Source organism: Haliotis cracherodii, unplaced genomic scaffold, assembly GCF_022045235.1.
Source record: "Haliotis cracherodii isolate W230 unplaced genomic scaffold, xgHalCrac1.p SCAF_2, whole genome shotgun sequence".
Lineage (NCBI taxonomy): Eukaryota > Metazoa > Mollusca > Gastropoda > Lepetellida > Haliotidae > Haliotis > Haliotis cracherodii.
The window spans coordinates 55,490,620-55,504,329 of record NW_027266275.1 but is presented as its reverse complement, the minus strand read 5'-3'; the positions used below and the strand labels follow the sequence as shown (position 1 = coordinate 55,504,329).

The following is a 13,710-nucleotide window of genomic DNA, read 5'->3' as shown; positions in this document are numbered from 1 at the left end:
GAGACTGTACAAACAGTAGACAGTGAACCATTTGGCCTGGCATCTGGTGAGGACACTGTTCCAAATCTTGAAGCATCAGATGTATTCCCCTCAGTGGAGACTGTACAAACAGGAGACAGTGATCCATTTAGCCTGACACCTGCCACTGGTGAGAACACTGCTCCAAATCTAGAGGCATCAGATGCATTCCTCTCAGTGGAGACTGTACAAACAGTAGACAGTGAATCATTTGGCCTGGCATCTGACGCTGGTGAGAACGGTGTTCCAAATCTAGAGGCATCAGATGCATTCCCCTCAGTGGAGACTGTACAAACGGGAGACCGTGATCCATTTAGCCTGACACCTGCCACTGGTGAGAAAAATGCTCCAAATCTAGAGGCATCAGATGCATTCCTCTCAGTGGAGACTGTACAAACAGTAGACAGTGAACCATTTGGCTTGACATCTGGTGAGGACACTGTTCCAAATCTTGAGACATCAGATACATTCCCCTCAGTGGAGACTGAACAAACAGCAGACAGTGATCCATTTGGCTTGACATCTGACGCTGGTGAGAACACTGTTCCAAATCTAGAGGCATCAGATGCATTCCCCTCAGTGGCGACTGTACAAACAGGAGACAGTGATCCATTTGGCTTGACATCTGGTGAGAACACTGTTCCAAATCTAGAGGCATCAGATGCATTCCCCTCGGTGGAGACTGTACAAACAGCAGACAGTGATCCATTTGGCCTGACATCTGCCACTGGTGAGAACACTGTTTCAAATCTAGAGGCATCAGATGCATTCCCCTCAGTGGAGACTGAACAAACAGGAGACAGTCATCCATTTGGCCTGACATCTGGAGAGAACACTGCTCAAAATCTAGAGGCATCAGATGCATTCCCCTCAGTGGAGACTGAACAAACAGCAGACAGTGATCCATTTGGCCTGACATCTGCTACTGGTGAGGACACTGTTCCAAATCTTGAAGCATCAGATGCATTCCCCTCAGTGGAGACTGTACAAACAGCAGACAGTGATCCATTTGGCCTGACATCTGACGCTGGTGAGAACGGTGTTCCAAATCTAGAGGCATCAGATGCATTCACCTCAGTGGCGACTGTACAAACAGCAGACAGTGATCCATTTGGCCTGACATCTGGTGAGAACACTGTTCCAAATCTAGAGGCATCAGATGCATTCCCCTTGGTGGAGACTGTACAAACAGCAGACAGTGATCAATTTGGCCTGACATCTGCCACTGGTGAGAACACTGTTTCAAATGTAGAGGCATCAGATGCATTCCCCTCAGTGGAGACTGAACAAACAGGAGACAGTGATCCATTTGGCCTGACATCTGGAGAGAACACTGCTCAAAATCTAGAGGCATCAGATGCATTCCCCTCAGTGGAGACTGTACAAACAGCAGACAGTGATCCATTTGGCTTGACATCTGGTGAGAACACTGTTCCAAATCTAGAGGCATCAGATGCATTCCCCTCAGTGGAGACTGAACAAACAGCAGACAGTGATCCATTTGGCTTGACATCTGCTGAGAACACTGTTCCAAATCTAGAGGCATCAGATGCTTTCCCCTCAGTGGAGACTGAACAAACAGGAGACAGTGATCCATTTGGCTTGACATCTGGTGAGAACACTGTTCCAAATCTTGAGACATCAGATGCATTCCCCTCGGTGGAGACTGTACAAACAGCAGACAGTGATCCATTTGGTCTGACATCTGGTACTGGTGAGAACACTGCTCAAAATCTTGAGGCATCAGATGCATTCCCCTCAGTGGAGACTGGACAGACAGAAGACCATGATCCATTTGACCTGACATCTGCCACTAATGTGAACGCTGTTCCAAATCTAGAGGCACCAGATGCATTCCCCTCAGTGGAGACTGGACAGACACAAGACAGTGATCCATTTGGTCTGACATCTGCTACTGGTGAGAACACTGCTCCAAATCTAGAGGCATCAGATACATTCCCCTCAGTGGCGACTGTACAAACAGCAGACAGTGATCCATTTGGCTTGACATCTGGTGAGAACACTGTTCCAAATCTAGAGGCATCAGATGCATTCCCCTCAGTGGAAACTGTACAAACAGCAGACAGTGATCCATTTGGCATGACATCTGCCACTGGTGGGAACACTGTTTCAAATGTAGAGGCATCAGATGCATTCCCCTCAGTGGAGACTGAACAAACAGGAGACAGTGATCCATTTTGCCTGACATCTGGAGAGAACACTGCTCCAAATCTAGAGGCATCGGATGCATTCCCTTCAGTGGAGACTGTACAAACAGAAGACAGTGATCCATTTGGTCTGAAGTCTGCTACTGGTGAGAACATTGTTCCAAATCTAGAAGCATCAGATGCATTCCCCTCAGTGGAGACTGGACAAACAGAAGACAGTGATCCATTTAGCCTGACATCTGCCACTGGTGAGAACACTGTTCCAAATCTTGAAGCATCAGATGCATTCACCTTGGTGGAGACTGAACAAACAGGAGACAGTGATCCATTTGGCCTGACATCTGGTGAGAACACTGTTCCAAATCTAGAGGCATCAGATGTATTCCCCTCAGTGGAGACTGTACAAACAGCAGACAGTGATCCATTTGGTTTGACATCTGCTACTGGTGAGAACACTGCTCAACATCTTGAGGCATCAGATGCATTCCCCTCAGTGGAGACTGGACAGACAGAAGACAATGATCCATTTGGCCTGACATCTGCCACTAATGTGAACGCTTTTCCAAATCTAGAGGCACCAGATGCATTCCCCTCAGTGGAGACTGGACAGACACAAGACAGTGATCCATTTGGTCTGACATCTGCTACTGGTGAGAACACTGCTCCAAATCTAGAGGCATCAGATGCATTCCCCTCAGTGGAGACTGTACAAACAGCAGATAGTGATCCATTTGGCCTGACATCTGGTGAGAACACTGTTCCAAATCTAGAGGCATCAGATGCTTTCCCCTCAGTGGAGACTGAACAAACAGCAGACAGTGATCCATTTGGCCAGACATCTGGTACTGATGAGAACATTGTTCCAAATCTAGAGGCATCAGATGCTTTCCCCTCAGTGGAGACTGGACAAACAGAAGACAGTGATCCATTTGGCCTGACATCTGGTACTTGTGAGAACACTGCTCAAAATCTTGAAGCATCAGATGCATTCACCTTGGTGGAGACTGTACAAACAGCAGACGGTGATCCATTTGGCCTGTCATCTGCTACTGGTGAGAACACTGTTCCAAATCTAGAGGCATCAGATGCTTTCCCCTCAGTGGAGACTGGACAAACAGAAGACAGTGATCCATTTGGCCTGACATCTGATGCTGGTGAGAAAACTGCTCCAAATCTTGAAGCATCAGATGCATTCACCTTGGTGGAGACTGGAAAAACAGCAGACAGTGATCCATTTGGCCTGACACCTGCTACTGGTGAGAAAACTGCTCCAAATCTTGAAGCATCAGATGCATTCACCTCGGTGGAGACTGTACAAACAGCAGACAGTGATCCATTTGGCCTGACATCTGGTGAGAACACTGCTCCAAATCTAGAGGCACCAGATGCATTCCCCTCAGTAGAGACTGTACAAACAGCAGACAGTGATCCATTTGGCCTGACATCTGCTACTGGTGAGAACACTGCTCCAAATCTAGAGGCACCAGATGCATTCCCCTCAGTAGAGACTGGACAGACACAAGACAGTGATCCATTTGGTCTGACATCTGCTACTGGTGAGAACACTGCTCCAAATCTAGAGGCACCAGATGCATTCCCCTCAGTGGAGACTGTACAAACAGCAGACAGTGATCCATTTGGCCTGACATCTGCTACTGGTGAGAACACTGCTCCAAATCTAGAGGCATCAGATGCATTCCCCTCAGTGGAGACTGAACAAACAGAAGACAGTGATCCATTTGGCCTGACATCTGGTACTGGTGAGAACACTGCTCAAAATCTTGAAGCATCAGATGCATTCACCTTGGTGGAGACTGTACAAACAGCAGACAGTGATCCATTTGGCCTGACATCTGCTACTGGTGAGAACACTGTTCCAAATCTAGAGGCATCAGATGCTTTCCCCTCAGTGGAGACTGTACAAACAGCAGACAGTGATCCATTTGGCCTGACATCTGATGCTGGTGAGAAAACTGCTCCAAATCTTGAAGCATCAGATGCATTCACCTTGGCGGAGACTGTACAAACAGCAGACAGTGATCCATTTGGCCTGACACCTGCTACTGGTGAGGACACTGTTCCAAATCTTGAAGCATCAGATGCATTCACCTTGGTGGAGACTGGAAAAACAGCAGACAGTGATCCATTTGGCCTGACATCTGATGCTGGTGAGAAAACTGCTCCAAATCTTGAAGCATCAGATGCATTCACCTTGGCGGAGACTGTACAAACAGCAGACAGTGATCCATTTGGCCTGTCATCTGCTACTGGTGAGGACACTGTTCCAAATCTTGAAGCATCAGATGCATTCACCTTGGTGGAGACTGGAAAAACAGCAGACAGTGATCCATTTGGCCTGACACCTGCTACTGGTGAGAAAACTGCTCCAAATCTTGAAGCATCAGATGCATTCACCTCGGTGGAGACTGTACAAACAGCAGACAGTGATCCATTTGGCCTGACATCTGGTGAGAACACTGCTCCAAATCTAGAGGCACCAGATGCATTCCCCTCAGTAGAGACTGTACAAACAGCAGACAGTGATCCATTTGGCCTGACATCTGCTACTGGTGAGAACACTGCTCCAAATCTAGAGGCACCAGATGCATTCCCCTCAGTAGAGACTGGACAGACACAAGACAGTGATCCATTTGGTCTGACATCTGCTACTGGTGAGAACACTGCTCCAAATCTAGAGGCACCAGATGCATTCCCCTCAGTGGAGACTGTACAAACAGCAGACAGTGATCCATTTGGCCTGACATCTGCTACTGGTGAGAACACTGTTCCAAATCTAGAGGCATCAGATGCTTTCCCCTCAGTGGAGACTGGACAAACAGAAGACAGTGATCCATTTGGCCTGACATCTGATGCTGGTGAGAAAACTGCTCCAAATCTTGAAGAATCAGATGCATTCACCTTGGTGGAGACTGGAAAAACAGCAGACAGTGATCCATTTGGCCTGACACCTGCTACTGGTGAGAAAACTGCTCCAAATCTTGAAGCATCAGATGCATTCACCTCGGTGGAGACTGTACAAACAGCAGACAGTGATCCATTTGGCCTGACATCTGGTGAGAACACTGCTCCAAATCTAGAGGCACCAGATGCATTCCCCTCAGTAGAGACTGTACAAACAGCAGACAGTGATCCATTTGGTCTGACATCTGCTACTGGTGAGAACACTGCTCCAAATCTAGAGGCACCAGATGCATTCCCCTCAGTAGAGACTGGACAGACACAAGACAGTGATCCATTTGGTCTGACATCTGCTACTGGTGAGAACACTGCTCCAAATCTAGAGGCACCAGATGCATTCCCCTCAGTGGAGACTGTACAAACAGCAGACAGTGATCCATTTGGCCTGACATCTGCTACTGGTGAGAACACTGCTCCAAATCTAGAGGCATCAGATGCATTCCCCTCAGTGGAGACTGAACAAACAGAAGACAGTGATCCATTTGGCCTGACATCTGGTACTGGTGAGAACACTGCTCAAAATCTTGAAGCATCAGATGCATTCACCTTGGTGGAGACTGTACAAACAGCAGACAGTGATCCATTTGGCCTGTCATCTGCTACTGGTGAGAACACTGTTCCAAATCTAGAGGCATCAGATGTATTCCCCTCAGTGGAGACTGGACAAACAGAAGACAGTGATCCATTTGGCCTGACATCTGATGCTGGTGAGAAAACTGCTCCAAATCTTGAAGCATCAGATGCATTCACCTTGGCTGAGACTGTACAAACAGCAGACAGTGATCCATTTGGCCTGACACCTGCTACTGGTGAGGACACTGTTCCAAATCTTGAAGCATCAGATGCATTCACCTTGGTGGAGACTGGAAAAACAGCAGACAGTGATCCATTTGGCCTGACATCTGATGCTGGTGAGAAAACTGCTCCAAATCTTGAAGCATCAGATGCATTCACCTTGGCGGAGACTGTACAAACAGCAGACAGTGATCCATTTGGCCTGTCATCTGCTACTGGTGAGGACACTGTTCCAAATCTTGAAGCATCAGATGCATTCACCTTGGTGGAGACTGGAAAAACAGCAGACAGTGATCCATTTGGCCTGACACCTGCTACTGGTGAGAAAACTGCTCCAAATCTTGAAGCATCAGATGCATTCACCTCGGTGGAGACTGTACAAACAGCAGACAGTGATCCATTTGGCCTGACATCTGGAGAGAACACTGCTCCAAATCTAGAGGCACCAGATGCATTCCCCTCAGTAGAGACTGTACAAACAGCAGACAGTGATCCATTTGGCCTGACATCTGCTACTGGTGAGAACACTGCTCCAAATCTAGAGGCACCAGATGCATTCCCCTCAGTAGAGACTGGACAGACACAAGACAGTGATCCATTTGGTCTGACATCTGCTACTGGTGAGAACACTGCTCCAAATCTAGAGGCACCAGATGCATTCCCCTCAGTGGAGACTGTACAAACAGCAGACAGTGATCCATTTGGCCTGACATCTGCTACTGGTGAGAACACTGTTCCAAATCTAGAAGCATCAGATGCATTCACCTCAGTGGAGACTGTACAAACAGCAGACAGTGATCCATTTGGCCTGACATCTGGTGAGAACACTGCTCCAAATCTAGAGGCACCAGATGCATTCCCCTCAGTGGAGACTGTACAAACAGAAGACAGTGATCCGTTTGGCCTGACACCTGGCACTGGTGAGAACATTGTTCCAAATCTAGAGGCATCAGATGCATTCCCCTCAGTGGAGACTGAACAAACAGCAGACAGTGATCCATTTGGCCTGACATCTGCCATTGGTGAGAACATTGTTCCAAATCTAGAGGCATCAGATGCATTCCCAACAGTGGAGACTGTACAAACAGGAGACAGTGATCCATTTGGCATGACATCTGCCACTGGTGAGAACACTGTTTCAAATCTAGAGGCATCAGATGCATTCCCCTCAGTGGAGACTGGACAAACAGAAGACAGTGATCCATTTGGTCTGAAGTCTGCTATTGGTGAGAACACTGTTCCAAATCTGGGTGCAGCACGTTCATTCCCTTCAGTAATAGGAAACAAAGTAAATATTAATCCATTTGGCCTTTCATCTTCCCAGGACAAGACTGTTCCTTGTAGTGTTGAACCAAACCCCTCAGTAGAGGCCAGTCAAATTGCAGACAGTGATCCATTTGGCATGACAGCCCTTTCTCAGAATGATACTGTTCCAAATCTCAGCACATCAAATACGTTCCCTTCAGTAGAGACCGGTCAGACAGCAGACAGTGATCCCTTTGGCCTGACATTGCAGGTTGATCCAAGTCAACTTGAGACTGGTGACATGTTTGATTTTAACTCTGGTAGTAAATTAGGTAGTGGCGCTGCCGAACAAAGCCCCATGACAGTTTCTGGGATGTTGTTAGACTTTGTGCAGGCTGGTTCTGAGGCACCATCTCGGGCAAACAGTGGCACCTCGGCTGACATGTTCGGATCTTCACTAGATTTTTCATCTTCTCAAGACTTGAGCCAATCAGCTGCTGACACCAAAGAATCTGACCAATCAGCATTGTTAGATATGTTTGAAAAACCACCTCCTTCCACAGAAGTTGAGCCACAAAAGAGTGACACCTCTTCACTTGTTGATCTTTTTTGAAATGTCATTTGTTCAAACACGTAGAAATCAGTCCATGAGACTTAACAAATGCATTTGAGACATTTTGATTTTCAAATATGGCAATTTACTTAACATATTCATCCTTACAAGAGGAATTGTTGAAAAAATAATATTACTGTGAATAACATTATATGTACATGATGCAGAACTTGGGCACCTTATTAGAAAAAGTACCCAAACTGAAAATAACTGCTTATATTCGCAGCTGTTCCATATTTGTATAATTTTGTTTTCACAATTGGGTTTTGTTGACCTTGCCTCCTGTTGTCACTGTAAAACTGATGGTGCTTGAGATGCTCCCACTGGTTAGACGGAAGCGGCTGGTCAGAAGACTGTCCTCTGTAGAACACTACACAATACCATGTTGATGTTATCTGTTTCCTTTATCCCAAAGTTTTCTATACAAAGCAGTAAAATATATACAACTTGTATCTGAAATAGATATGCTTGTTATGTGATAAGGCACAGCACAGTTTTACCAAAGGTGTATAGCTACGAAATCCTATCTGTTTTGTTCCTATTTCCTCATATTGTTTAAGCTGGTGGAAGTCTGAAACATAGTTCAGTTTGACATGAAGGCATATCTTTAGTCCTGATTCACCTCTTGATACTTGGTATGTGTTAATAGAACAAGTGTTAAATGGGAGTATGGAGATATAGATAGATAGGTATACTATTGTCAGTCTTTTCATATACTTAATCAAATTATTTCTTTCACTCACTGTAACTTTTTAAAAAAATGTGTTTCTTTATGACTACGACCAAGGGTAGGTAACTCTGCTTCCTCAGATTATCTCGCAAAGAACATATTACTTCCTCTACCTGAAAAACCTTATTGACCAAGATGTACTAAACATCATTTGCTTAGAACCACCTTCTTTGATTAAAGATGACTATTTTGGTTCTTAGAAAATGTTGAGTTGTGTATGTTTTGGGGGGACTTGGGGTAAGTTACTCTTATTAACTGGTACAATATCATCCATAAGAAAATCTTTTGTCCCATAACAAATCTTGGAAGCCTTTAAGATCTTGTAATCTGCATGTTTTTTCTTTGACTACTGCACAGGTAGATACTGTCATGTGATGTGCTCAAAAGCAGAGAGTATCTGACAAAATGAAGTTGTTTGTGTTAGTTCAAGTTAAATTTATTATGTATGTTATACTTTCATATGGCAGACTTTGATAAGACAGTTCATTAAATTGTGACATGATACTTCGTTAACCGTGTCACTTCGAACTCACAGTACATTTGAACATTAGTTGTGACTCCATGTTAGTGATTGCTCATGCATGTTCTACGGTTGTGTTTTAAGTTAATATTAGTTGTCCTTGTACTATTTTTGCTGACCTACTATTTCCCTGTATACTAATATTCAGTAACAGGTCTTGAGTCGTCCCAAGGGTGCCATGATTGATTGTGCTTATTAAATGATTACTAACTGATTATGAATGCATAATATACAAGGTGTTGTGCTGATTTTGATTGGGTTTGTTAATTAGCTTCCCATGTTATTACTTTACCAGTGTTAATAATGTATTTTGCTTGACGCTTGTTGATAGGTTCGTCTACACAAAGCATGTGCAATATATTCCAACATACAACACTCATTGTCCATTTTGTTTTATGGTATGTTTGAAAAAAGGAAACAAGATTTACTTGTTCATTGTCATCAGATTTAATTTCCTGGAATATAAAATAAAACATGACTGAAGTAAAAGTTCAATAAAATAAGTTTCATTACAGCTCCACCATTTTCATCTTAGTGATGAATTCTTAATTGGTTATTTTTAGTGCCCGTGTTGCTTGAATGGCACTTGTTCTAGTCAAGTAGAAAGAGGTGCTAAGGTTTTAAATGTTATTCATTGGATGTCAGGACTGGTTTTAGAACAAATAGTGCAAGGCAGTGTTGTCTCTTCAGTTTCCTTTTGCAGCACAGGATATTCTCATGTAGTAGTTTCACAGGAAAGACCTGTGTGAACACAAGCTAAATAATCAGTTCATGTATAGTCTTATATAGGTCTTTAAATGTATTATGATGGTGTAGCATTGATATTCTTTACAGCAAAACTATGTATTATGTTGAACAATAACTGAAATTATGGTATTAGATTACAATTACATAGCGATCATAATATATTATTAATTCAAATATTCTAATAAATTACAAGAAAAATAAGATTTAAATAAATTCAGTTAGTTACCTTAATCGTCAAATTATATAGATGTCCTAGATGACTACTTTGCAAAGTATTTACTGTCAAAGTTTAAATCTGTATAATTTGTAGCCATGGTATTTTCTATTCACTTGGTTTACCAAGTGTGTTTCATAAACTAAAGACAGCGATTGAGATAAAATAAAATATCCAAAACATTTTTTTTACATGATTTCTAAAGAAATTGTTAGTTGATTGAAATGACAAAAAGAAGGTATTATGGAGGAATAAAAATGTCAGGTTTGCTCTTCTTCCTATATTGATCCACAAATAATCCAGGGAAGCAATTAAAACTTGTTACAGTTTAATTTCTTTTTTTCACACTTGTGAATACTTGGGCAGGCGGATTCGTAAACCAAATAATTAAAAACTATAAACTTGGGTGTGTTTGGGTCTATATTTACTGTGTTGAATATAAACTATTATCCTCTTCCACCTTGTCCTGTATATACAGTATTGCTACAATGTACCCATTATGCCTTGATGTATATATCACATCACATTCACAGATGATAACTTCAGTATAAGGACTGTTCAGTTTGACTAATATTGTGGTGTAACAATTATTAGTTATGAATTATTTTGAAGTAGGTTGTGAGATTGTATTGAGACTGCTAGTATTTAAAACAAGTGTGTGTGTAATGTGAAATACCGGTCAACTGTTATTACAGGGTTGTGGAAATGCTTTGCTCATGTGCCCAACCATAGTATGTGATTACTTAATGAGTAAATTTTACAAGCTTAGTCGCCCATCTGATTCCAGGTTAAATCCAAAATGAAAAAATCCCTAAAGGAAAAAGTGTGTATAAAATACTAGTATACTACTCAAAAGTTACAGAACACCAGATTCTTTCATATTACTATCGTTATACTCATGGCATAATATGAAAAAGTCAGGTGTTCTAACTTCTTTTGAGTAGTATATATAAGTGAACTTTGAACCTGGACACTAAATGTTGACTGTTCATCTCCCCTGTATGCTAGTTCCACCTCCCTGTAGATGTTCAGTGACAAAGAGTGCTCAAACTGCATCTTATCAAGTTACGACTTCTAAATGTAGATTTGTATATTAATTAGGTTTTAGGGAATCTGTATTGTGTAATCAAGTTTTGTCAAGAAGCATCTTAAATTACTTTTTTTAAAGAAACCCAAAATACTTCATTTATTTTGTGATACCATACTTCCCCGGGATGTTATTTTTTCTTCAATTTGCATATATTCATTTTACAATATCATTTAATTGGATAACAATATTTACATTTACTTTATTTACATCAAAATGCTGTCAGTGATTATTTGTGTGCCCTTTCTTTTATGAAATGGATGAAATTTAAGAGTTGGATTTCCTCATACATATCATTTTAAATGTTGATTTATGTATAAATCACTGATGTCGATAGTACTGATTTATATTTATTTACAGTCTGTGTCCTTGACTCACTATAAATCAAGTGCCAATAAACCCACTGATTGTCACGGTCATTTGTTGTAGTTTTCTTTGTGAGATGTTAATCGTATCATAGATTGTGAGCGAGTGTTTGTTTGCTGGTTGTTCAACGCCGCACTCAACAATATTCCTGCTATATCATATATATGGTCTGTTTATAATCGAGTCAGGACCAGACAATCCATTGATTGATATCATGAGCATCGATCCTTTAGACACCTTTTACGACAAGCATGGGTTCATAAAGACCTATTCTATCCCGGATCTTGACGGGGATTGTGAGCAAGCAACATTATGCCAGCCTGTAAGCTATCTGGTCTACATCAAGGCACACCAGTGGCTAATAGCATGAGCACCAATCAGTACTGCCTGAGTATGCCATACAATCAACATGGGCGTACTCTGCAACAACGTGATCCTCTTGCCAGTTGGCTCTCCCAACAAGCTGTGGTTCTTTGGACCTACTTTTGTTAGTTTTTTAACACCACACTCCGCAATATTCCAGCTATGTGAAAGCGGTCTGTAAATAATCGAGTCTGGACCAGACAATCCATGATTGATATCATGAGCATCGATCCAGGCAACTGGGATCGATGAAATGCTTCAACCAAGTCAGCGAGCCTGACCACCCGATCCTGTCGCCTCTTACCGCAAGCATAGTCGCCTTTTACAGCAAGAATGGGTTGCTGAAGACCTACTTTTGACCTTGAGGGCTCCTCCGATAGTGAGTACTATTAAAGGTCATCATTGATCATTATCAAAGGCATCCAGACCTAAAGTATCAGTTTTAACAAACTTACCCATGTAGTTTTGTGAAACTATTTTTTCACACAGCATTCACAGAGTGTCCCCTATGTCACTCCACTACCCCAGTGTCCCCTATGTCACTCCGCTACCCGAGTGTCCCCTATGTCACTCCGCCACCCCTGTGTCCCCTATGTCACTCCGCCACCCGAGTGTCCCCTATGTCACTCCGCTACCCCAGTGCCACTATGTCACTCCGCTACCCCAGTGGTACCCTATGTCACTTCACTACCCCAGTGTCCCCTATGTCACTCCACTACCCGAGTGTCCCCTATGTCACTCCGCTACCCCAGTGCCCCCTATGTCACTCCGCTACTCCAGTGTCCCCTATGTCACTCCACTACCCCAGTGTCCCCTATGTCACTCCACTACCCCAGTGCCCCCTATGTCACTCCGCTACCCGAGTGTCCCCTATGTCACTCCGCTACCCGAGTGTCCCCTATGTCACTCCACTACCCCAGTGTCCCCTATGTCACTCTGCCACCCCAGTGTCCCCTATGTCACTCCGCTACCCGAGTGTCCCCTATGTCACTCCACTACCCCAGTGTCCCCTATGTCACTCCGCTACTCCAGTGTCCCCTATGTCACTCCGCTACCCCAGTCCTCCCTGTGTCACGCTGCTACCCCAGTGCCCCCTATGTCACTCCGCAACCCCAGTGCTCCGTGTGTCACTCTGCTACCCCAGTGCCCCCTGTCACTCTGCTACCCCAGTGCCCCCTGTCACTCTGCTACCCCAGTGCCCCCTATGTCACTCCGCTACCCCAGTGTCCCCTATGTCACTCCGCTACCCCAGTGCCCCCTATGTCACTCCACTACCCCAGTGCCCCCTATGTCACTCCGCTACCCCAGTGCCCCCTATGTCACTCCGCTACCCCAGTGTCCCCTATGTCACTCCCCTAACCCAGTGCCCCCTATGTCACTCCGCTACCCCAGTCTCCCCTATGTCACTCCCCTAACCCAGTGCCCCCAATGTCACTCCGCTACTCCAGTGCCCCCTATGTCACTCCGCTACCCCAGTGCCAACAATTATCTTTCAACAACTGAGTCAACTTATGTCAATTTAAGAGCAGCATCAGAAATGAACACAAAATCTTCATTTGAGATGCTGGCTTGACAGTGGTAGTCATTTGACATCACTTGTGAAGATAAGCTTGCCCTTAACCTTGTTGCTACCTTGTTGTTTGTTCGTAAGTAAAGATGGTTTTACGCCGCTTTTAGCAATATTTCAGCAATATCACATCTTCCCGAGGCGAGAGTGTTAACTGACTTTACAAGTCCAGTTTCCACCCTTGCTGAACTAGGCTGGAATTCCTGGGCTCGATTGTAACGCCACCAGTGGCTATAACAAGTTATGTCCATTCTATGCCTCTACCATATGGACCAATCAGATTTCCTCTCTCGTATCA

General features: G+C 43.8%; 2 protein-coding genes across 2 annotated transcripts in view; both read left to right on the top strand.

Annotated features, from left to right (window-relative positions):
• Positions 1 to 11,529, top strand: part of LOC139468262 (uncharacterized) — a 35,038-nt gene extending 23,509 nt beyond the window's left edge. Inside the window, exons 13-16 of the mRNA XM_071250108.1 lie at positions 642 to 3,131; positions 3,438 to 5,781; positions 5,980 to 6,708; positions 7,111 to 11,529. Coding sequence (XP_071106209.1) covers positions 642 to 3,131; positions 3,438 to 5,781; positions 5,980 to 6,708; positions 7,111 to 7,818 — 6,271 coding nt within the window. The 3' untranslated portion in view covers positions 7,819 to 11,529. The remainder of the gene's footprint in view (positions 1 to 641; positions 3,132 to 3,437; positions 5,782 to 5,979; positions 6,709 to 7,110) is intronic.
• Positions 11,530 to 12,353: 824 nt separating this feature from the next.
• LOC139467695 (uncharacterized) lies at positions 12,354 to 13,418 on the top strand. Its single transcript, XM_071249212.1, has one exon. It carries the CDS (start codon positions 12,354 to 12,356, stop codon positions 13,416 to 13,418), a length of 1,065 nt encoding a protein of 354 aa, XP_071105313.1.
• The last annotated feature ends 292 nt before the right edge of the window (positions 13,419 to 13,710 follow it).

What these genes read in the sequence shown, in the direction of transcription:
- LOC139467695 (XM_071249212.1), top strand. Translation starts at nt 12,354, where the DNA reads ATGTCACTCCACTACCCCAGTGTCCCCTATGTCACTCCGCTACCCGAG.